This window comes from Phallusia mammillata, chromosome 4, assembly GCF_965637545.1.
Source record: "Phallusia mammillata chromosome 4, kaPhaMamm4.hap1.1, whole genome shotgun sequence".
NCBI classification, from domain to species: domain Eukaryota; kingdom Metazoa; phylum Chordata; class Ascidiacea; order Phlebobranchia; family Ascidiidae; genus Phallusia; species Phallusia mammillata.
The window spans coordinates 28,993,945-29,018,082 of NC_137255.1; the positions used below are offsets into that span (position 1 = coordinate 28,993,945).

Below are 24,138 nucleotides of genomic sequence, written 5' to 3' on the forward strand. Positions count from 1 at the left end.
TTACTTGTAGCAATTGTCCACAAATATAAATATATCTAGAGTTCGGCTTTCAATGGTCAATTTTGTCAATTTGTATATTCCTTTTGATGATAATTTAGTCAGGAAGAGATACCAAATCACACCGAACAAAATTTGGGTGGGGCCATGGCCCCTTTGGCTCCTCCCTGGCTACTCCAATGCTGACTGCTCCACGTTAACCAGCAACTGAATGTGCTGTTGGTGGCTTGTTGGTTCTGTGTGAAAGACAATGGGCAAGTTCTATAGCAATAATCATGCACAATTACCATGGTTTTGTAATTCGTGAATAAATCCTATAATAAAGTCCTATATTAGGCAATGTTTATTGCAAAACATCAAAGCTATTTGAATAGGTGTAAAAATTTCTATTCAAAATGAATATCATTAGGATGAGAGCGAAACATATATAATCGTAGCAGTTAGAAACAATTGACTTTGATATTATGAGATCAAGTCGGGGTTTAATAGGAGACAAGCCCACACACAACGCAGCATTTAGTGTGTCAGTTTTAAGACTGTTTCGTGTCTTCGATTTCGGTATAGTTACAGTTGAAAAACCTGACTCACAAAGATATGTGGTGGTGAATGGCAAAAGAAATTTAACCGCACGCTCTGACAAGGAAGGATATTCTTTGATTGTCATCATCCAAAAAGAAGGAAGATCTACTTTTTGATATTGAAACTTGAAAGCACTATCTTCGGACAATTCAATTAGTTTATTTTCAAGTTCTACGGACAGAGCGACATCCTCCGATGCAGAATTAACAGCAAAGGGATTCCGAATCCATAGGTTTCCAGGACGTGGATCCTCTGGAAAGTAGTGGTCAATTTTTTTCGATAGTTGCGCCAAATGATGAATTATGATTTTAGAGACGTCTACATGGGGGATAGATTCGAGGTTTTCACTAAGCAGTGGAAACATATCAAGCCGTTCATCTTCCACTCTTCTTTTCCAGAGACTTGTATTTTTCTTAAACCCCTCTATTTTATCGGCAACTAAAAATATTGAGCTGTGTCTACCTTGCATTGACACGTTGAGCTGATTCAACTGGTCAAACATATCGGAAAGGTAGGCCAGTTTTGCACAAAAGTAATTGTTAATGTAATGTTCAGCCAGAGGTGAACGCTGATCCTGGAGAAATATGTGCACTTCAAGTTTCAGTTCAAAAAGACGATTAAGATACGACCCTTCGAAAGCCACCTAACCTCACTATGGTACATGAGCTGTAAGTGTTCTGAATCAAGCCTGTCGCACAATGCAGCAAAACGTCTCGAGTGCAGCGCATTCTTCTTAATGTAGTTCACAGTCTTTACAGCTAAATGCATGACACCATGTAATTCGGGCGACATCTGCCTTGTAGCCAGGTTTTCTCTATGTAAAAAGCAGTGAGTCCATTTGGCTTGTCCCGCTCTCTCTTGGATTTGTTTTTCAACGCCATGATGTACCCCAGTTATTGATGCAGCGCCATCTGTGCACACACCTACACAGTTCCTCCAATCAACAGAATTGTTAGCAAAGTGGGTGTCAAGGCAACGAAATACCTCATCAGCAGTTGTTCGAGTAGGAAGTTCTTGGCTAAATAATAGGTCGTCATCAATATTACCATCAGCACAGTACCGTACAAATACAAGTAACAAAGCTTTGTTGGAAACATCAGTGGCTTCATCCAACTGTGTGGAATAATATGGACTAGACTTAATCCTTTCCAACAGCTGACATTCTATGTCAGCACTCATTTCATTAATTCGTCTCGTTATAGTGTTGCTGGACAGTGGAATCGACTCAAGTTTAGATGCAGCAGATATTCCCATTACTTCTCGGCACATATCAATAGCACTAGGAAGAATTAATTCCTCTGCAATAGTAAATGGCTTCTTGCAGCGATCAACACGAGCAGCCACCATATAACTAGCCTTCAATGCTGACTTTGATTGCGTGCTAAATAAAGTCATGACTCGCTGCTGTGACTGCAAACCGTCTCCTTTTCTCTCAAAATATTGCTTGCACTTCGCTGCTCTGTGCGGATGGTGTGTGTCCAAGTGCCTTTTGAGCTTTGGTGGTCTTAGTGCCTTTGAAAAAAAATCTTTGCGCACTCAACACATTGTGCTTTTGCCTCAGATTCACTTCCTGTTCTTATGAAACCATAGTATACTAACATGGTAGTCCAGCTATTGTTACCGTCACGCTTGATTAACTCTGCACGCTTGTCGGATGCTTGCATTGAGTTGGGTGCCTTAAGAGCAGGAAAATGACAAAACTGTGCGTGTGTGGTCGGTTGTATGCATCTACCATGTGTAATATTACTACGTTTGGTTGGAATTATGCTGTTGGAGGGAATTTACTGAGTTTTTTTGCCGTTTAGTCCTTCTTTAACCGCGTTGAAGTGATTTTAGCGTGGTTTTACCTAACATATTCAAGGGTGAATAAAGCTTGTTACGGATCAAACTAAAGTCTGGTGAAAATGGAACTTTTCCAAACTGACTGCATTTTTAATAAACTGATGTTTAACGACTTTGACCCCGACCAGGAACTCGATCCGGACAGACGGAAAGTCAAGCTTAAACGAAGACCATATTTTTTCCAAAGTTACTCATTTTAAACTGTCAACAAGAGGTAGATTTTTCCTAAAAGAACTGATTAGATGAGAAACCATGCAAAAGAGTGATGTGAAGCAAAAAGTTTATTTGAAAAAAAATCAAGGTACAAAAACAATTTCTAGACATCATAAACAACTAATAAAGTGGTGCAGAAAAACAGTCAAATACTGTGATAAGTAACATGGAGTTTAAAGTATTTGGAAGGTGATGTTTTGTTCAAGACAAAAAACAATTTTGCAAAAGTAAGTAAAATTGTTAGCAAGTTGTCCACCATGCAATCGCAGGGCCAGCTGGTTTCTTTTATGGAGCAAGGGCCTGGAAGTCTCACTTATCCTTCATTAGAGTTACTTCAACTTTCTCAAAGTGTGTACCTGAAATGAGAGAAAGTTTTTTAGCCAACCAACAAGCTAGACTTTTTTTGTGTATTGCAAAAGTTTTCTATGATCCTCATTATGAAAGTTTCCAAAATAGGACATGTGATATTCTGAAAGTTGATATGATAAAGAGAAAGTACCCAATAGGTTTTAATATTCGTGGATTTATTTATTCATGTTTTGTCGTTCACGTTTGCCAAAAAGCTCTTTTCTAAAATGTTCCAAAGGTCTAAAAGAGGAGCTCTGAAAAATAAATCAAAATGACTGTCAAAAGTGCCTGTACTTTCTGCACAAATGTGCTTCTTTTTTCAAATTACAAAATATGAAACTACTTTATGTTAGCTTTTTAATAATAATGTTATAGCTAACAGTAGGCTACTATGAAAATCGTATCCGAGTGCAGTATAAAGCCAAGTGATTTACTAATTATAGGATTTTGAAAACAGAAGCTGTAGAAGTAAACAGTGCACACTGTTTCGACCTATAAGGTCTCATCAGTGCAGCTGATTAAAAGACATATGCCATATTGGTTAGTGTAGCCATCTGATGGCCCTCCAGTTTGTTGGAAGTAACAGGCAGAACATTAATTCCTCACCAAATCTGTTCAATACCACAAATGGGTATAAACCACAGAAAAAAAACTGATTTTTAATGCCTAAGCAACTGCTGGGGAACCAAAGTGATGACAATATGATTAATAAGCCAATAGATAGATGATAAGTAAGCTGCAAATACTGCTCACTGTTTTGACTTGTAAGGTCTCATCAGCGCACATGATGATAAACATAGGACATGTTGGCTAGTGTAGTAACATGCTGAAAAACCTTGCCTCGCCAATTCGGTTCATTGCCGCAATTTTAAAGCAATTCTTACAAAAAAGATGCCTGTCTATAAGTTTTTAAAAATATACTTTAAAGAGTTCATACAATTGAAAGCTAAAAACGTTTTAATAGCTCTACATACATTAAACAATAAACCCAATAACTAAAAAACTTTAAAACAGACACAGATTTGTCGCCAGCGGCTTTTCAAAACTAGCTGTTTACCATGTACCTCATACAAAACTTCAGGCGACGTGCAGTGTTATTCATGCGTAACCGAAATGCGCAGGATAATAAAAGAAACGAGAGGAAAAGAGGAGCTGGACTACCATGTTAGTATACTATGATGAAACCATACTTGATGTATTCTGGATCATATTTTCTAACTACAACTTTCCGGGACACTTTTTTATTTTCTTCCCCTTCCTCGCTTTTTCGCTTTAAAAAACTATCCATTTTGTTGCGACACTAAGACTAAATAAAGCCAACAAAGCGAGTTCCCGCATTGAGATTTTACAACTATTGCAAGTTCAGTTGTGACGCGATAATTGCAGTTGATTGTGTAACAATAAGCTTTGTATAACGTGAAATACGACTTTCACAGTGAGTATGAGTAGTGTCATATTTTTGAGAACTTGAAAGTACACTATCACGAACTGTGTATTTTTTAAACTTCTACATGGGTATGGTAATAGTTTGAAAAGCTTCGAGGCCCACCAAAACGAACGACGCGGCCCACTGGTTGGGAAGCGCTGGCGTATTAGATACTGCAAAACTCTAAATTAACACAAGCACCAGACAACGTGTAATATCCAAAGGCAAGCGACCTGGTCCGATGTGCTCAGTAGCGCCACCGCCTGTCTGATGTTATTTCCTTATGAATCGGGTTTATAACGTTGTTCAATTGTGAATGTGTTATATTCTGTACTTGGCCTTTAAGTTGTGCACTGCTGCTGTTTTTGACAGAGATTTGTAATGAGCTCATTTCCTTTTTAATATGGGCTGGGTCGAATTCGAGGTAATAGAGCATGTTCTATTTTCTTCCAACGTACGCATGCGGTTGTCGGTCCTGTGCCAGTGTTAACACATATATAGTTCGGCGTTTGTTGATTCAATTGTTTTGCTTATTACTAATGGATTGATAGCACTAAAGCACGAAGTAATGCGCAACGAAAATACAGCAGACTTTGACCTTGTGTGGAAGTAGAACACAGAATAATGTAACGAAGATCAGCGGGATAAAAAAAAATCAATAATTTAAATAACAATGGAACTACGGAAAACAGGCAGAAAAAGTAACAGTTCTTAACTTTAGATCTCTGGTGTTTGATATTGGTAACCACAAGGGAGCAAAAACGTTATTTTTGCAATATGACAGAAGCCACAAAAACAGTTAAATTACCTACGTTTTGGACAGCTCAGTCACGAGTTTGGTTTCAGCAAGCTAAGCCACTGTTCGCTCTAAAAAGCATTACAGGAGGTCTAACGAATTTCTATTATGTTGTATCGACTCTGGGTCAGACACAGCAAATCGTCTTATAGACCTGCTAGAAAGCCCGCCAGACGCAGACAAATATGAGGCAATCAAGGCACGTTAGGTAAAACCTTTTGTCTTTCGCGCCCACAGATGGCCATGCGGTTACTTCACATGCCTCCTAATCATAGAGCACTAATGCCAAACCTTCGTTTCTTGCGCCCCTGAACCGACTGTTGTTGAACCCGCCATAAACACAACTGTTGGTTTGGCTGATCAGTATTGTACATCCATGTATTTCTGCATTTCCTGTTTATCACTTCGTGCCCACTATTTTTTGCTTCCATGTTATAGCTTAAGTACTGTTTGGGTCACGTGTTCCATGATATATGCTTTGTCGAAATGTCATAAAGAAAACATTGGTTTAATCTGAGCTTGTAATAAACATGCGACCAAGGTATTAACTTTGCATCTGAATAAAGTTTTATTTGTAGAGGCCCCTCCCCGCTTCAACATGTGACGACAGGCCAATAAAACAAATCAACATGTCGTCTCCATTGATAAAACTATTGACAAAAACAAAACAAAAAGGCAGGAACACAAAAATGTAATGCCAAGTTGACACATAAAAATGTCTCATAAATTATACAAGGATAATAATTTAATGTTTACATTTAAATTAGGTTGTACAGATAAACACTACAAGCGGAGAGTCAAGACAGTATAGAGTACTAGGTAGGGCAGCGGCCCTTGCTATATAGGTCAGCAGGGACGCAGGAAACATTTAATAAAATAAGACCATAGTTACAGAATAAAGGAAACATTTCAACACAATATGCACAGATATACAATGCAGAAAGGCTGCACAAAACATGAGAACATGAGAATATACATTATATATGGGCTACATAATTCGTTGAAAACAATTTAACTAACTTAAATTTAAAGACGCCACTAGATGGTGTGCGAGATATGTGGCAAATTTAGACTTTTTATGACGAACTTGGCCGAATGGTCTGGCGCGCCTGACCCATATACAGACATAAAAAGCCCTGATCGGGATTCGTCCAAGGGAGAGTCCTGGGTTCGAACCCCGTGAAAAAAAAATGACGAAATACGACGTCTAGGGAAAGATAAAACCTGTTTTATAACGTGTCACATAGTTTGGTTTCGGTTGAAAAGTTAGAAACTCGTTTCATGGTTTGGTCTCAGACAAGAAAGTTGGGTTCAAAGTTTTAATCCAACACAAAATTCAACATTAGCAGTAAAACTTTCATACAAAACAACGAAAACGTATTGATAGGTGGAAATCAGAGGGACAACTCCTAGTGACGTCACTAAACAACAGCATGGCGAACGACAGCAAAAGTTAAAATATAAACACTATCAGTTACAAAATTAAACGGCACTGGATTTTGCAGAAAACAAATCATAAGCTTATCACGTACTAAAATCTTGCACTAGTTATGTTTAATCACCAGTGTTTACGTTTATATACATCTAAGAAGGTTGCTATGAGTCATTTACGCAACAAAAACATCTCAAAAATTTTAAGTCCTGTTAATTCCCATAACACAAGCATAGAAATATTCATTTCCAGGTTTAAATTTGGAGGACTTCTTATTTAGTTTCATAACGTTATAATCACAATAAGTGGTTAGCATAGACGCCGAACTTTATGTCAGGGTATTCAACAGATTTGACTTTAAAACTGAATTTGTGACGTCATACAACTTACGTCACGGTATTAAACAACAAACTGACAAGGCACAAAATTCGTCATAATGAGAAACAAACCAACACCCATGTTGTCAACTTTGAAAACTACTCTACGCAGCAAAAACGTCACTAATATGAAGCAATGAAAAGTTAACAAAAAAGTATGGTGGAGGATTGTAGGGTAGAAAATCAAAATACAGCAATATTAACAGTTATGTGTAAAGATGACAAGAGCATTTGCAGAAAGATGGTTCAGACCAGGGTTGTGCAACAGGCGGCTCGCGGCCGCAATCCGACCCTCTAAGCAATTTAGTGTGGCGGTCAACAACACACTGATTTAGAGAAAAAAAACAATTATTCTAGAAATTCAGCATAATTTCTACTAGTTTTTGGTAAATCTCCTAATTTGCTATACTACAAGTAACAATAAGCTAAATCAGCGTTTTCTAACCGGTGGGCCATACAGCAGTTTGCAAATACTTCACCGAAAGTGACGTAATAATTCTCTTTGTCTAGTAATTATTTCTTTGTGAAAACTAGTGTTGTGGCGAAACTCGGTATATTTTAAAATGAAACGTTTTGATTCTTTTGAAAAATTTAAAATTTTTTGTGTACATGAAAAAAAATTGTATGGCCCTCCCATGAAGTCCTAAATTGGTTATATGTCCCACCGACGAAAAATGTTGCACGCCCCTGGTTTAGATTAATGTATTGACTATTTAAAAAAAAGAACTTATTAGAATTTACATGTGGTTTGTGAAGAAAAACTTTATTTCTTACAGTATTCTTAATGAAGCCAAATGGAGTGCGCGTTTTACGACAGTTTATGCATAAAATCGGTTTGACACAAAACGTCGGTTAGGTTTAGGATCTTTACGTTGATGGAAAATACCTTGCACACACTCATGTTCGGCGCCTATACTTGGCAGAGTTAAGCAAGTAATAATGTTTGAAACAAACATGACAGTTACAGTGGACAATAATGACTAGGGCAAGTTTTTGCAAGTTTTGCAACTTTTTTTACAGCTATCGGCAGTATCCTAAATACTCAGAATTTATGTAGTATGATGTTATAAGCTGTTTGTAGGAATTTTATGTTGCAACTTTTTTCTATTTTTAGTGCAACTTTTTACTGCAACTTTTATCAAGTATTGCGCAAAATCTAACTAAAATTAGAAGTGGAAGTATGACTTGGCTTTTGGACAAGCCCGCACAAACGGAAACAGGTTGTGTCTAGCCTTTCGAGGTCAAGTCTTGTTGAGATAGCTTAGTTAGTTAAACTGTGTGTTTATAAAAGTGCATTCGTTATTTTGCAAGTTAAAAGCGATAACCTTGATATCTGTTAAGATAACAGTCTAAGGCAGGGATGTCCAACCTGCAGCCCGCTAGTCATTTTAACTCCAAGAAGTATGCATAAATGCAACTTGTGCATCAATGCAACTTTTTACTGCAAATTTTGTTAAAATTAAGTGCAACTTTCTCTTGATTTTAGTGCAACAAAAACTTGCCCTAATAATGACTTATTCCATCGGACGTTCAGGCAATGGACAATGCCATCATTAGTGATGAAATCACGTCACATTGATTTCCTTTTGTGGTCACGTATTTATAGTAGAAACTTTTCCACAGATAAGGTTTATTTAAAAATTGTTATGGAAACAAGCGTTTAAGTTTTACTTTCAACCGATTTCGAACACAACTTTTCCTGGAGACTTTAATCTGATGAGATTCTTCCCTGCTTCTGTGAAGTAATTATACCGAACCTTCAGCTCATTGATGCTGTGCACCGATCCTGCCAATGACTCAGCACTGTCATCTGTCAGCTCGTTAAAAGATAGATCAAGAAGTTCCATCTAACACAAGAATTAGTTTAAGGCAAGTAACTAGAGTTAATTGCCAATCAAGTATGTTGTAATAAATAAAGCAGTATGACGTCATACTACTAATTGCTTTTAAATGAAAATCGGAAATGTGTTAAATGTGAAAAATATATCTGAGGAAACCTAAACAAAATAACTAACGCTGTGAGATAAAGTTAACAAGTAACAACTATACTGATGTGTAGATTTGCTTGGGAATTTAGGTTTGGTGCACAACCTGCGGCTGCTGAAACGAACTTGTGCCACCCTAAAATATGCATTAAAATATATGTACTGGTGGCCGTACACTGTTAAATCTCGTTTGCTAGACATTTGGCGTCAAAAAATGATCTAAATGGAAATATATCAACGAAACCATGGAGACACTTGGTTGTCGTTGGTGAAATACGGACCAGTGATAGGGCCGTCATAGCCAAAAGGTAGTGCACCCAAGCTGTGGCGGCTACCACTGTGTCGTTTGCATATGATGATCCACACTTTCGTAGTTTATTTTTCTTAGGAGCTTATTGTGTTTCGGGGATAAGTTGCGTTTCTGAATCTTTTCCAAGCTAGATATTTTATTCTAACACGCGGGTAAAAAAGAACGAAACTTGTATCTTACTATTCGAGACAAAGCTTTTATCTTACTATTTCGTGGTTGTATCCGAGTATTACTATTCGAGATCATTTATAGAGTCATTTAATTGTGACGACAAAATTACACTCTGACATCAAAGAGGTATATTTAGTAGACGCCAGCCCACGGCTCCGGAGCCGCATGCGGCTCTTCGATTACTTGAATTTACTAAATTGTACAACTTTTTATTACAAGTTCTGCGACGATTATGCCGATCACAAAAGCTAAAAATTCCTGTAAAATAATTTGAGCGAACCCTTTTCCAGTAGTTGTGTACAACGGCGTTTCAACACTATATATGAAATGTGAAGTCGGAAAGAGACGAACTGGCGGTATGTGGGTTAACATGCAGTGCGATAGATGCCATTTTCTTCGCAGCGTGTGTAATAACATATGTTTGTTAATATTTGTAAAACAATACAGTGTCAAACAAAGAAATAAAATCAACGTCTAAAGAAAACCGGGCATTTAATGCTAAGTGGAGAGATGGATTTGCTTGCACTGCTGACGAGACTGGTTTACTAGATATGCGATGACAAACTGGATAAGAACCCAAAGTCGTATGTCGTGAGACAAAAAAACGTTTTTGCAGTGGCATATCCTTTTTAACATGTTAAAACGGCCTTTAGGTTCCCAGCGTTTTTTTTACTATTTGAAATTGGTCCGACTTGCCCTTTGAGCGGCAAAGGTTGGCGACCCCTGTACTAGACAAAAGAACAATAATTTCGACAGTTCAAAGCGCCGTTTGTCAATCTAAACAATTTCTGCAAAGAATATTCGCGAGATTCAGTAATAAAGTTGATGCACAACTTAGTATGGCTGAACATAATTGTTTTGTTCTGTTGTCAAAACTTCGCACTTTAGTTAAAATGTTGAATACCTGAACGATACGAAACGTTATGGTAGAGTATTTAAAAAGAAACGCACTTCAACGAATAGCGTGATCTCATAGGTCATTACACCTACAACTCACTGATCTAAATCCACAATATTTTTATGTCTATACTGCGGCAGCGAAACGAGGTAAGAAACAGAGCGTGAATATTTTGTCAAATTTTGTCCAGCATGTCATTAAGTGTATCCGAAATCTATTTGCACTGTAAGTATGGAAACAAAGAATATGTTATGGACTGACGTGCGCATAATGTTTGGTTATATGTGGTTGTGCGTTGCAAACATATGCTTTGGTTATTATAACTTAAATTAATGTTAAAATTAGGAAAATGCAAACTGACATGTTCTTTAATTTAGTTTAACACAGGAAGCGCCCTGTGCGGACATTTTAACCATCAAAGGTGCATGGATGACACGACCAAGATCAAAAAAGTTACATTTAATGCTTTCTTGTGGCATACCACTCATTACTATATATACTATGCAGTATATTATAAGGACTGATTCTCAACAATTTTACAAACAATTAGAGACCACTGGGCCATTTGCATATTCGTTTAACTACCATTTGAGTTCATATAGCATTTCAATTTAGCGTAATGTGATAAGTTTATCATTTCTGCAACAAACAAACAATCTTTACTATTGAAAAAAATATTTCGCACAACATAGATTTCAACTTTTACCGGCTTTGTTAGCTTTTTCACTCCATCGCAGAGTTTCTCGAAGCCTTCATTTCCGATCCAACATCCCAACAGTATAAGTTCTTCCATGTTGTGAAGGCAAGGACTCAGCGAAGCTGCTCCCGTGCTGCCGATCTCGTTGTGGGAGAGGTCAAGTATCTTCAGCTGATTTTAGTACAACAAATATTATCACATTTATCGTAGTGACAAATTGAAGGAAATTAAAACATACAACACAACACATCTTTGGTATACGCCTTGTTACAAATGCGACTTTTTAACACATAATTTCTGTTTCACTTAAAATTTGGCATTTCCTCAATAAAAGATAATATATGAAAAGTAAGCTGTAGAATGTTTACACTAGTTTTGTTAAAAGGGTTAACAAACCAACCCAGGCTTTGCTAGCTTGATGTAAGAAATTTATTTAGGTTAATTGTATAGTTTAAATCTCGTGTTAGCGCCGTGAGTTCGTTTCCACAATTAATACTTTATCCAAACTCGTACATGAGTTCGGCGACCTGGTGTCATAGTAACACACGAGTAAAACAAGTATGCGCAGCACGTTTGTTTCACTATGCGTTGTACGTCATGCTGGATGCAAAAATAAGCTGTAACAAATTTGTTTTGAAAAAAAAATTTGTGTAAGGGACAGTATTCCTTTTACAGATTTTTCGTATTTTGTTTGCTTGTCATTATTTCGGTTTGATTCAGCAATTACAATCTTTGGAAATAGTGCCACAATTGTAGTTGAGCAGAAAACAGTTTGTCATGCGTTACATCGAAGTTGTATGCAAATACATTCATTTTGAACGATGTGATTCAAGGTCAGGATTAACGGATTATAAAAGATCAATGTCAAACGTTTGTGGAACGTTGAAGAAACGTGTAAGCATTTAAAAGAAACCTTTTCTTACTTTTTTCTTACAAAATTTAAAATGAAACCAGTGAAGTCCAATAGTTAGGGCGCTAGCGCTTCTGTTATAGCCTTTAATCTTAATAACATTTGATTACCATTTGAATATTGCTGTTGTCGTGTTATTGCTGGATTCAATTACAACCTGCCATCAGATTTGCACTTTTTGCTTGTGTTTCGCCTAACATCGCTTATTTCATCAGTGCATATTATTATATTTTTTCATCTTGTAAAGCCGCCGAAAGCGTTGCTTTCACGAAAATACGCCTAAAGCGAGCGCTGTTTTTGGGTGAATATTAAAAATAGAAGGCACAGTTAAGACGTTTCGGCAGTCGCGGGTCTGTTTTACTATTAGACTTTTACTACTAGAGTTTATTTAAAGTCCTTTAATTGTGAAGACAAAATCAAACTCTGACGTCACAAATGCATATTTACTTCATAAAAAGACATAACTTCATTAACATTTAAAAATAGTTTGCCCTCAAGACAAACATTTTTAGACGGCGGTTTTCTGGTATGAAATATACCTGTCAAGAACATTTATAAGGGTCAGTAATACAAGTTGATGCAAATGCAAATGTTTTGAATTTCACAAGGTCCTACCGGCTTTGTTAGTTTTTTTACTCGATCGCTGAGTTTCTCGACGCCTTCACTTTCGATCTTACATCCATCCAGTATAAGTTGTTCGGTGTTGTGAAGGCAAGGACCCAATGAAGCTGCTCCCGTGTTGCCGATCTCGTTGCGAGAGAGGTCGAGTCTCGTCAGCTGATTTTAATGCAACAAATGTTATCATATTAATTGTAAGGACAAATTGAAAACACTTTAAATTTGGCATTTAAATTTGACAAATTTAAGTAAATAAGAATAAACAACACAACACAACTTCGGATTTCGCTTTGTTATAAATGCTACAACTTTTTAACACTTAATTTCACTTTAAATTTGGCATTTCATCAATAAAAAATGAGACATGAAAAGTAAGCTGTAGAATGTTCACAGTATCTTTGTTGAAATAATTAACAAACCTATCTAGGCTTTGTTAGCTTTACATCAGAAATTTATTTAGGTTGATTGCGTTGTGTTATAGCAACACACGATTAAAACAAGCATGCGCTGCACATCTGTTTTACTATGCGTTGTTGTACGTCATGCTAAATACAAAAGTAAGCTCCGACAAAGTTGTTTGTTGAAACAAAATGTGTGTATGAGGAACAGTATCGCCTTCTACAGATTTTTCGTATTATGGTTTGCTTGTTGTTATTTTAGTTTTTTTGATTTTCAGACAGGACATTGAGGACGGTTTGATTCAGCGATTATAATCTTAAGTTCGAATTTAGTGCCAAGCTTAAGTTGGAATTATTTGGAAATAATCGTAGTGAGTTTGTGATGAAAACAGTGTGTTGTGAGTTATATTGAAATTTTATGTAAATTCATAATTTTGAACACTGTGTTTAAGGTTAGGATCAAAAGATTATGACAGATTAACCTCAAGCGTTTGAAGAAACATTTTCTTACTTTCAAAGCTAAATGTAACATGAGAAGCCCAATAGGTGCAGCACTAGCGCTTCTGTTAAAAGCAGGTGGTTAACACATGCATATTGTTTGTGATACGAAACAAAACAAACGTTTCAGAATAAATCTTTGAATTTATATAATCCATGACATATCACATGCCATATATTTCGCCAGAAACACTTTGTTCCAGCAACCCCTTGTGCGTAGAAAATACTTTGTGCATTTTATGACAGCTTAGGTCTAGGTTTACTATTACTTTCAGCAGGAATTTGAGTTTTTTTTTTGTACTGCGGACCGTTTTCAAAAACGCTTAAAATAGTTTATTATTATTGGGTTAGAGGGAGAAAATGTTTTAAAGCAGTTAACCAGAAAAAGTATACCGACCGGTTAACAACTCCTCGCGGACCGGTACCTGGCCGCGGACCGGCAGTTGCCGACCATTGGTTTATATGGCCCGCTCGACTGGTCCCACTAACGTCGTGTGTACTCACAATGCGCAAATCTTGCTTTCTTTATGACCTAAGACACATTACGCCTATTAATAACGGTGTAGCTACAATCGCCACTACCCACCAATTGTGTCATTCACTTGTATGTGCCCCATTACGATTCAACGTTGTGTAATTATTTCCGGCTTGGTAATTGTTTTTATGTCATTGCATGAGAATAGTTCGGGCTCACCTCCCCAATGCCACTACTTCATTAGACTCGCAGATGCTAAAAGTTACCCGCCATGTTATAGCAACACTCGGCTGTGACAAAGTTTAAAAAAAGCAATCGAGATAGATTATTGTCATTTTCCGCCCGGCACTTTACTTCAATGTATGGTTTGCATGTTTGTCTGCTTTTTTCGGGCAAGTCAGTTAGTTTGGTTTGAACAGGCAATTATAACTTTAAGTTGGATAAAGTGTCAGATTTTAGTTTCATTAAAACAGGCGAACTGACTCTACATTAGGTCACATTGGGCCTTAATAAATCTAAAATTTGAGTCTAAATTTGAAATTAATTCAACAAATATCTGTTCGGCCCGGAATTGATGCCTGAACTATCATTGTAACAAAAAACGTAAGAGACACTTGTTAGCCTATAATGCAAAAAGCTGTTGGTTACCTACGTAAATTTTTTATGTACGATTACTAGATGATATCTACTTATTTGCTTTTTTTACACTCACAATTCTTAAATATTGATAAATTACGATAAAATTCATTGGCATATATTTAAAAAACTAAACATGGTCCTTATTTCGCTTAGTTTTTTTGTGAAACTTATTTCGTTTGTGCCTCTACAAAGCGCTTCGCTTTTCTCTTAACTGAATGACGACATAATTACTGTGTCTTCTACCTTGATCATAATGTGTAAATTTTTAGTGTTTGTTTTTGCGATGAACTTTATTTTTCTAAAATGTAGGGCTTTTAGCTTTTATGCGTGATGGGCTTTTTACGTTTTTATAATTGTGTTTCCAAGCTTTTCAAAGCTAAATAGGAACGAAATAATGTTTTGCATCACATAATTGTAAACAGGGGTGACTGAACTACAACTTCAAATTTGAAAATGAGAGAACAACGTGAAAAACGGAACGTGCGTTGTAATGAAATAGTAGGTTTGTTTAGAAGTCGATGTTATAGAAACATGTAGATAAAGTGTTTTTGTATAATAATTCTACATTTTTTTCTCAGGAACTAATTTAACGCACACTTCACAATAACACAGTATTACCGGTTTTGCTCTGTGTTGAATCACGTAGGAAAGATTCTCGTAATCAATTGGGATGAGAGATGAACGATAAAGGTAACGAAGGTCGAGCTCATCAGGAAGTAGGGAGGCCGCACATGAAGCAATCTCCGGATCATTTGACCCATGAGCCCAGCTGCAAACTTGCAGGATGTCTTTTTTACCGCTGAGCTTCGGCTTGGAAGCAAAATTCAATGTAAACAATTTATGTAGTTTCCCTTTATTCGATTATGCTTTGATTTTTAATAGTTTTGTGTAGTCTGTTTATTTGCGCACTTTACAGATTTTACTGCATTTTTTCTTGCTCTTTGTGTGTATCGAATCTTAAATGAATCTTATATGTATATATGATATATACAACTATTTTTACTTCTCAGCCTGCAACGACACCATCATATACCGAAACATGTAACCATGAATATTAGTGAGCGTAATGCACAAGTAAATAAAGTTTCGACGCGACATATGTGGTCGGTAATGATTGGACGTTAGTCATATGACGTTTCATTGAATTTCCTTTCATAAAGATGTGATTTTACTGTTTTCTGGTTGTAAACGTGGTGAGTGTCGCAGTTGTGCTGTTTGTGGACGCTGAAGTTACAGTTCTGCCTTAATTTTAATGGTTTATATTTTGTCTAAGGTTGTTTACATTTTTTCTCAGCAACTAATTTAACGCACACTTCACAAACCACAGTATTACCGGTTTCGTTCGGTGCTGAATCACGTAGGAAAGATTCTCGTAATCAACTGGGAGGAGAGATGAACCACGAAAGTCGAGCTCATCCGGAAGCAGGGAGGCCACACACGAAGCAATCTTTGGATCATTTGACTCATGAGCCCAGCTGCAAGCTTGCAAGATGTCTTCTTTACTGCTGAGCATCCGCTTGGACTGGATGCATTTTATAAGCAAAGATTTCTTTTGCTCCCAATCCTGATGAGAGCTTTCAGGAACAAGTGGCTCGAGTTGATGGAAAACCGAAGAATCGCAAATCCCGAAAACAAACTTGGAAACAACTTCCCACCTGTCTTTTGAAAGTTGTTCGAGGATTTTCTCAAACTCGTCAAGGGACATGATCATCATCAGGTAGAAACCTGCAAAAAACTCTTGCCAGATGAGATGAGAGAAACATCGAACTTTGTGACCATCCAATATCGTCAGCTTGAGATTTCCATGCTTTGTGACTGACAAGTTGGTAAATGCATCGGCTGTGGATTCCTTGATACCTGCTTGTACGAATGCTATTGCCTTGAATACAATCTCCATCTTCAGAAATGCATCATAGGCCAATTTTGCAAGTTTGTCCAACTCACTTCCTTGACCCCTTAAATGATTGGTTGTGAGATATTGGCCACAAGTGAAAGCAAGGACTCGAGTGAGTGAAACAAACTGAATATCTCCATCAAAATTTATCAAGTAGACAAGAGTCAATATAAAATTGACAGGAACATAGCAGTAAGCAAATACATTGCGGTTTTGCTCTAGCTTTTGTCGTATATCGTCGTATCTGTATCCACATACCTGACGTCCAAGTTCATCTTGTGAAGATGGGGTCAACCCAAGTATTTGAACAATAAACCTGGGTCGATATGAAGGATGGAGCTTGTACAGCTGAGTTGGTCGTGAAGTAAAAATCTTCCGAGCAAGTGGAAGCAAGTTTCCTCCCGCCAAATGCTTCAGGTAGTTTTCCGCTTTGGACTTCGAATGTAATAGGGGTTGGGGAACTTCAGTGGAAAATGAATTAATGGCTGCCTCGTCGAAACCGTCGAAAATCATCACAACATTTGGATCATTGCAAATGGCGTTGAGAACTTTAGTTTCATCGTCCGTGTACATCCACTCTATTGACATGGATGAGAGAAAAAACTGAAGAAGTGTCATCTCCCTAGTAAAGTCGATGTGCCTGATTACAATGTAGAAGAAGTAGGAAGTCTTACCGAACAACTTTCCCCTTAAAATTCGTTTGGCCCACTTTTTGGCTGAGGTTGTCTTTCCTATTCCAGCTTGTCCGACCACACCGACCACGTTCCCATGTTTTTCAACGTAATCTTGTTTAGCTTTTGCTTCATCCGGTCCAAATCTATTTTCCGCTTCTCGTTGTGTTGTTTCTTTTGCACGACCAAACATTTCTTCACCAGTGATGTCACTTTGTTGCATGTTGTAAACCTTTGCAAGTTCCTTTCTGCTGCGATAATGTCCTTCTGCTTGAAATTCGTTATCAATTTGTTGTGGTTTGTCTACTATGGCAAGGTTGACAGGTATTATTTTCCGTTTGGTGAAAACCGATAGCGACGATTGTTCACCGGCGATGGCTTCCGTTCTTTGTTTGAGCATATTCATAAGAATTCTTTGGGGCTTTTGCCTGCATAAACATTACAACAGAGTTAAGTTAGTTTTAGCTACAACACTTAATGTTTTTGTTTATATATTTCTAATTTAGTATGGTAAAACAACTCAAAGTAAGACCACTAGGAAAAAATCAGCACCTCCGTTTACGTAAGAATCGAAAAACTGTAGAAAATCCAGTTGTACGACGATTGGTTGCAGCCGCTGTTGGTTGTGTGTGTTGTTGCGCTGATGGGAAAGTTTGATGCTTAGAATATGTTTGCCTTGGTCTTGGTGAGGGAGAAGTAGGAGGAAATTTGGATAACCTTTCTTCATCAAAGTCATGTGGAGCAGGCAACTGAGACGAGCAGTGAACCTGTTCAGGTGAGGGCGACGTATCAGTAGGTTCGATTGATGTTTCTTCATCTAAGTAGTGTGCGGCATGCAGCTGAGACGAGCAGTGAGTTTGTTCCGATGACTGATACACCGTTACATGTTGTGTAATGTGTTGTTGATAGACTGGAGCGTTATAAACTGATCCAGTTGTGTGGATGTTTGTGTCTCCAATCTGAGGTGCTTGTTCGCTTTCCTGCACAAAAAAAAAGATTTGAAGAAGTAAACGGTATGATTTTGTATAATACTTACCAAGTTTAAAACTAAATTCCTGCTCTGTAAATCAACCGGTAAAGGATGGCTTGAGCTTGGCTGAGGTATCATAGACCTGGATTCTTCCCTTGCGCTCTGCTGAGATACAACGTCACCCTGTCTTTGGAGTGTGTTTGATTGGGGTTCAGCTTCATCTAGTTGTAGGACCAAGCGAGGTTGGGGTCCAACATTACCCGGGTCGGCCATTGCAAAGAAAAGGTTGTTTTTCACGTGACTATAACAAGGTTTGCGACGGCATTCTGCTTGTTTTGTTTGTTCTGTGTAACAAGTTTCCTTTTTTTATCAAAGACAGTCAGTGTCACTGGTGCTTGAGAATTTCCCAAAGAATTGATAAACACAACATCAGTCGTTAACACGCAGCATGCCTCTAATCAAAGTCAAAATGTTGAGGTTACAACAATGGTGACCTAAACATCTACACAAAGAGAGTAAAGTAACAAAAACGAGGTACAAAAAGTAATAAAGCCAATGAGGCTGTAATACAACATAAACGTTCATCAAAATTCCTGGTTGCAGAGTTGTGTAACATTTAAAGGATACAAATCACAATTGTAGATAACTAACTGTTTTTTTTTAATTTTTTTAGGGCAATAAAACGATGTAAACTACTGGTTCACAAGGTAATACACATCAAGAAAAATGAAACGGTACACGCGGGCTTTTGCTTCCCGACTAAGCGGATATGCGTGAGCCCGCGTTTTGATAGCAGGTAGCAATAAAACAAAATGGCGGAAACACAGCAATAAATGCATTGGCGAAACGGCGATACACAGTCAAATGCAAAGAGGCCACTAATAGGAACCAGAAAATTAGAAAGGCAGACGCGCGCTTGTGATCGGGAGATAGCATGGGTCCGCTTTTCGGTAGCTGATAGTAAAGAAACAAAATTGGGACATAATAAACTTATAACAAAAGTCCCTCATTGGCGGACGATCGGCCAATCAAGGGGCTAGAAGTCTCAAGCGGGATCGTATAATAAACTTGACACAACTAGGAAGAAAACTAAAAGAAAACGAAACCACGTTCATAAGAAAAGCACAAGGTTAAAAGCGGAAATTTAAGTTTGTTGGTCGTTTTACTCAAAAACAATCTACGATTGGTTATCGGACTATCCAATCATGGTCAGAGGAACAAATCAAGACAGTTGGGCGCAATTAAACATCATAAATGTTGCTTGTGGGCTTATTATCCAACGTAATTGTGGGCTTATTATCCACATTAAGGCTTGGCTGACAAAATTTGCCAATAGGCATGGTGTGTACATAAAACAAACAAGGGAAACGGGGCGAAAAAAGAGATGTTATTTCCATTAGAAATAGAAAAACAGTACACACAAATCACTTGCAGAGAAAAATTACATCAGTACGTGATGTTAAAATTGTGTTTGGCGCAGCATGCTTGATGCTATATTGTAAATCGTTTCTTCGAGTAGGTTGAAAGCGGGGGCGCCCGTGACGCAGCTGTTAATGCAGAATTAACATGGGGTTGTTAATTTTGCTGTTTATATTCTGTTTGTCAATTTCTGCTGAAGGACGAACTTGGCATACCTTTAATGGATATCAATATTCAGTGGAAATGACTCCAGTTCATTCATATGCTCAAGCAGAGATGAGATGTTCTGCGTTGCGAGCTACAGTAGCTAACGTCAAAACCAATGAAATTTATACCTTTGTGAAAAGATTTGTTTACCAAGCAAGTAAGAGTTTCTTTGTACCTGATACATTAAATAACATAGGCTTCTGAATTTAATTAGGATATTTACAAAACCTTATGATACTTTGAGTGTTTTCATATCACCTCGCTTCCTGGAAAAGCGTTAGTTGTTGCGGATTAAAACAACATTGTTTATTAAGCCTTGTTTAAAGTCACAACCAGTATATAAGAATAAAACGTAGTGTCATTCAAAAAGAAAAAAAATTGGCCAAATAACCGAAACAAACTACCAAACCCAAAAACAATCCACAAATCGGAAAGTCATGTTATTTTTGTTCCGGTATTTTCGTTCGTGGCATTTAATATGAAATAGCTGTGTAAATTTACGCGTCGTCAAATCATATCTTTAAAACGCAAGTTTTAAAGGGTGTTTTGTTTCTTGTGTCATCTGCTCAACTTTAATTAACAAAAGTAATGTGACGCAATAACGACTAGACAATGTTTGTTTTGTGTTGCAACTTTTTTTTCTATTTTAGTTTGAATTTTATTACCACCTACTGATATTCTTTTTTAAAGCCGAAATACCGTCCCGCTCATTTTGGTCGGATCAAAACGAAATATGCAAAAAATGCACAGAACTGAGATTTTCATTTTGTTTCCTTTCGTTTCGGTATAAAACACTTTTTATAGACGCGAAGTAGAACTTAATTGTTGGTTCTAAGCAGAACTTAATCAGTTCGAACTTAAAGGTCCACGTTACTGGATATATATCGGCGCTAAAAGGGTCGGAAACACAAATAAGTTCAGGTGGAATGATGGTAGCGATGTTTCTGTTTCAACGAGTGTTTGGGGAAACGGAGAACCAAACGACCTTCACGGAAAAGAAGATTGTGTTGTAATAATGATTGTACAGTATACGATTTACAAATGGGCTGATATGAGTTGTACAACATACAGTGCAGGATACATTTGCCAAAAAGTTATTCCAGGTAAAATAAACCTAATTGCTTGGCTACTTAAACAGTGCTAACTTGTTTAAATACCTTTAACGCGCCCACATAAAGGATGTTTTAAACCGGTGATCTTCAACTTTTTCGGAAATCTCTCCTTTACGAGGTTTTGGGTCAAAAACCCCAATTTTTTCACACATATTTGTCTGATTATTAATAAAATTCTTGGTTAGTTTTACCCAAATTTATATAAAACACTTGGTTTTTATGGGTTAAATTCTGCATTGTCCTGTGGGAAGTGAGAAATCATTTGTTAACTTGTTTTTCCTAAAATATTCTTAAAGCTTAAGAATTGCGAGTCCTTGAGACAATAAAAAGGGGGCAGTTTTGATTTTTTAAGTGTTTGAGATCAATAAACTTCGCTTACCACGCCAAAATCCTTGACGTTTTGAAGCTTAACATTTTACGCTCATTAATGCTTGTTTGTAATTTTATATATTTAAAGGAAACCATATTTCCTTGTTACAGCAGTCTACCGATCCGATCCCGACTACAGTAAGACAATTAACTAAGTCCAAAACTACCACTTTGTTACCATTATCCAAACCAACTACTACAACCTTGTTACCATCTACCAAACCAATCACCAAAACCATAACAAGACTTATCAAACAAACGACAAAGATCATATTGCCATCTACGAAACCAACTACCACAACCATATTACCATCTATTAAACAGTTCACCGAAACAATAATACCACCTTCCAAACAAACTGTGAGAACTATATTGCCACATACCGAGCAAACTACGTATACCTTGTTATTATCTCCCACAAACAAAACGCTACTATATATTAAATCGACCAGCCAGACGATAAAATCAACTAAGCACAGAAGACAAGGTAAGAATTAGTATGGTTCCTATTTATTGTACTCCACAAAACCATTGGATTTCTTAGCTGCAACAACGTTAGACAAGATAATAGTCTCTGTATGCGGAGTAATCTCCTTGGTCATAATCTGCTTTGCTTTCGCAACTGTGACGTTTCTGGAACTCAAAAGGAGGTAACTGACTGTTTTCTCGTTTGCATTCTTGGAATTTTTGAGCGTTTAGACGCTGATTGATCAGTATGCGAAAACAAAGTGTGCAAGAATAAAAAGGACCGAGTGGTGCATGTCAAATATGTTTTAATAAAGACAGCAAAAACAAATATTAACCATACCTTTAAATTAGATCACTTTGTTCAGAAACTATAACATGGGTTTGGTGCTATTGGTAATGTCGTCAATTTAAACTTTTTTTTGTAGGAATGCACACCCAGTGAGAACTGCAAATAAGAGTGTCTTCATCGATACTAGTAGGTGAAAACAGAAGTAACGTTTATTTTTGCCATGGCTAAAAATTGGAGTAAATCATTTGGATTTTGTTTTAAATAGTTGGAAATAGTCAATGCACTGGAACACACAACAATCCACCGATGTTCGTCATCAACTCCGTACAACGTACTGCGTCACACAAACATCCAGTTCATGACGTCAAATCATGTGGTGTCACACAAGGTTTATATTCACAGGCGTATTACTACCATTAAGAAACTACATAGGTTCGATTTAGCAATTAACCTCCTTTAAACATCCTACCGTATGAAGGAGGTGTGTACCGGAAACTGCTAGTTCATAAATAAGCGCGATGTTGGGTCAATTGGCCATTGCATTCCTCATTTTTGTTTGTATTGTTGATTGGCCATTACGTTTTTAAACTGGAATAATTGGACTAATGGCCAAAAATAAAACATGAATCGAATTGATCAAAAACGTTTTTTTTTTAAGTATTACTTCTTTCCAACCAAATGTCCCCAATATCAGTATTTTTTGTATTCCGCTGACTTTTTAAATGGAAGGCAAAACGTTAGCAAAAAGTTATGTATGTTAAATCGAATAGCTTGTTCACCATAATTACTTCAGTATAAGTTGAATTAAAACATTGTTTAATATAACATAAATATTAACCTGATTTTTGTGAAACGCTTATCATATGTCTGTGCAATGCATTGTAAAAATTATTTCTTCAACAGCTGATAAACGCCAAACCGAAGAAACTTGTAACATTTCTCAAATTCTAAAAAGCGGTTTCGTCGAACCAGTTAATCATGAAATTGATGACATCAACCAATATGACGAAACCCGGAAGACGTTGCACAGTCAGCACCTGAAAGAAACGTGCAACATTCCAGAAACTGAAAAACCGCCATCACATCAACAAACCGATGACGTCAACCATTATGACGCAATCCGGGAGTCACGTCATCGGTGCTGACGAAGTTGCACAACCAACAGCAGGAAGCAGCGATGTCTATGCTCAGCTCAGAAAGTTGAAACAATCAACAAAGGTTCACGACAATGGACAACAATCACATGTTCGGAAATATAATCACAATCAATTGGATGAAGTCAGTTACGACACTTTGCAAATATCTCAACATTTGGAAGTCCACGATCAATTTGCAAGCGGCTCCAATTCAACTAATGTCTAAGATAATAAACACAGGGCTGATGACGAATCGGATCCAACTTACGATGAACTACGACGTGACAACTAAACAAAAAAAACACATATATTTATTTTAAAACTTTAATCGAAAGTCCATTTTTTGTAATTACAGACAGTAACAAAGTCGATTTGAAAGCTTTTGACAAACGTTTACGACATTTTATGTACACATACATTTTTTACTTAAGGGTTTCCAACGAAGAAAGGCTTTGCGCACCAACCAACAAAAATTTTAGCTACGTATAAGCGCAGAAATTGCTGGGTTAACATTTGTCTTGATACTCACTGGTCCAAAGCAGACAGCTAGATTTCAAAATTTGCGTTTTTTGCACATTTAAGCCCAGAATTGAAAAACCTGTATTGGCCAGTTCGAACCTTTTCCTCCAAAAAGGACTCTTGCATTATATGTTTATTTACACATTTTAATGATAAACAACCGTGTGATTAGCAGGATAAATGAATTACGTAAACGTCAACTTATAACTTTCGGAACTATTGTATGCATGTTGTGTATGTTTGCCGGCAATTGTAAAAATTGTAGTTAAAAAATTGTGTCATAAAAATTGTAAGCTTTTTCTGTTATTCCGATTTGTAACATAGAAAGGCTTTCAAGCAGAAAATGACATGCAATAAATGTAACTGTGCATATTACTGGTTTCAACCATTGAACAAAAGTTCAAGCTTATGTCATAACCGGGCAATATTTAGAATATTCAAATTATATTCAAATTTCACGTGACAAATTTGTTGT

At 37.0% G+C, this 24,138-nt stretch overlaps 1 protein-coding gene, 1 long non-coding RNA gene and 1 pseudogene across 2 annotated transcripts; all 3 read right to left on the reverse strand.

Annotated features, from left to right (window-relative positions):
* Positions 1 to 168: 168 nt before the first annotated feature.
* Positions 169 to 1,923, reverse strand: LOC145223748 (zinc finger MYM-type protein 6 pseudogene; annotated as a pseudogene).
* Positions 1,924 to 2,681: 758 nt separating this feature from the next.
* On the reverse strand, positions 2,682 to 4,161 carry LOC145225357 (uncharacterized). The gene is made up of 2 exons (XR_013859870.1): positions 3,131 to 4,161; positions 2,682 to 2,987 (listed from the first exon to the last, which is right to left on the reverse strand). It is a non-coding gene; the product is annotated as an uncharacterized LOC145225357 (long non-coding RNA).
* A 4,522-nt stretch (positions 4,162 to 8,683) lies between these two features.
* On the reverse strand, positions 8,684 to 18,417 carry LOC145223749 (NACHT, LRR and PYD domains-containing protein 12-like). The gene is made up of 7 exons (XM_080090141.1): positions 18,211 to 18,417; positions 17,835 to 18,154; positions 15,943 to 17,602; positions 15,228 to 15,419; positions 12,597 to 12,758; positions 11,081 to 11,242; positions 8,684 to 8,857 (listed from the first exon to the last, which is right to left on the reverse strand). The coding sequence occupies exons 1-7, from the start codon at positions 18,415 to 18,417 to the stop codon at positions 8,684 to 8,686; spliced, it is 2,877 nt and encodes a 958-aa protein (XP_079946267.1).
* Positions 18,418 to 24,138: the final 5,721 nt, after the last annotated feature.

Coding starts and splice junctions, on each gene's coding strand:
- LOC145223749 (XM_080090141.1), bottom strand. CDS start 18,417: ATGGCCGACCCGGGTAATGTTGGACCCCAACCTCGCTTGGTCCTACAA. Junction 17,603..17,834: donor CCAAGGCAAACATATTCTAA/GCATCAAACTTT, acceptor ATGTTTATGCAG/GCAAAAGCCCCAAAGAATTC. Junction 11,243..12,596: donor TAAAAAAACTAACAAAGCCG/GTAGGACCTTGT, acceptor TACTAAAATCAG/CTGAAGATACTTGACCTCTC.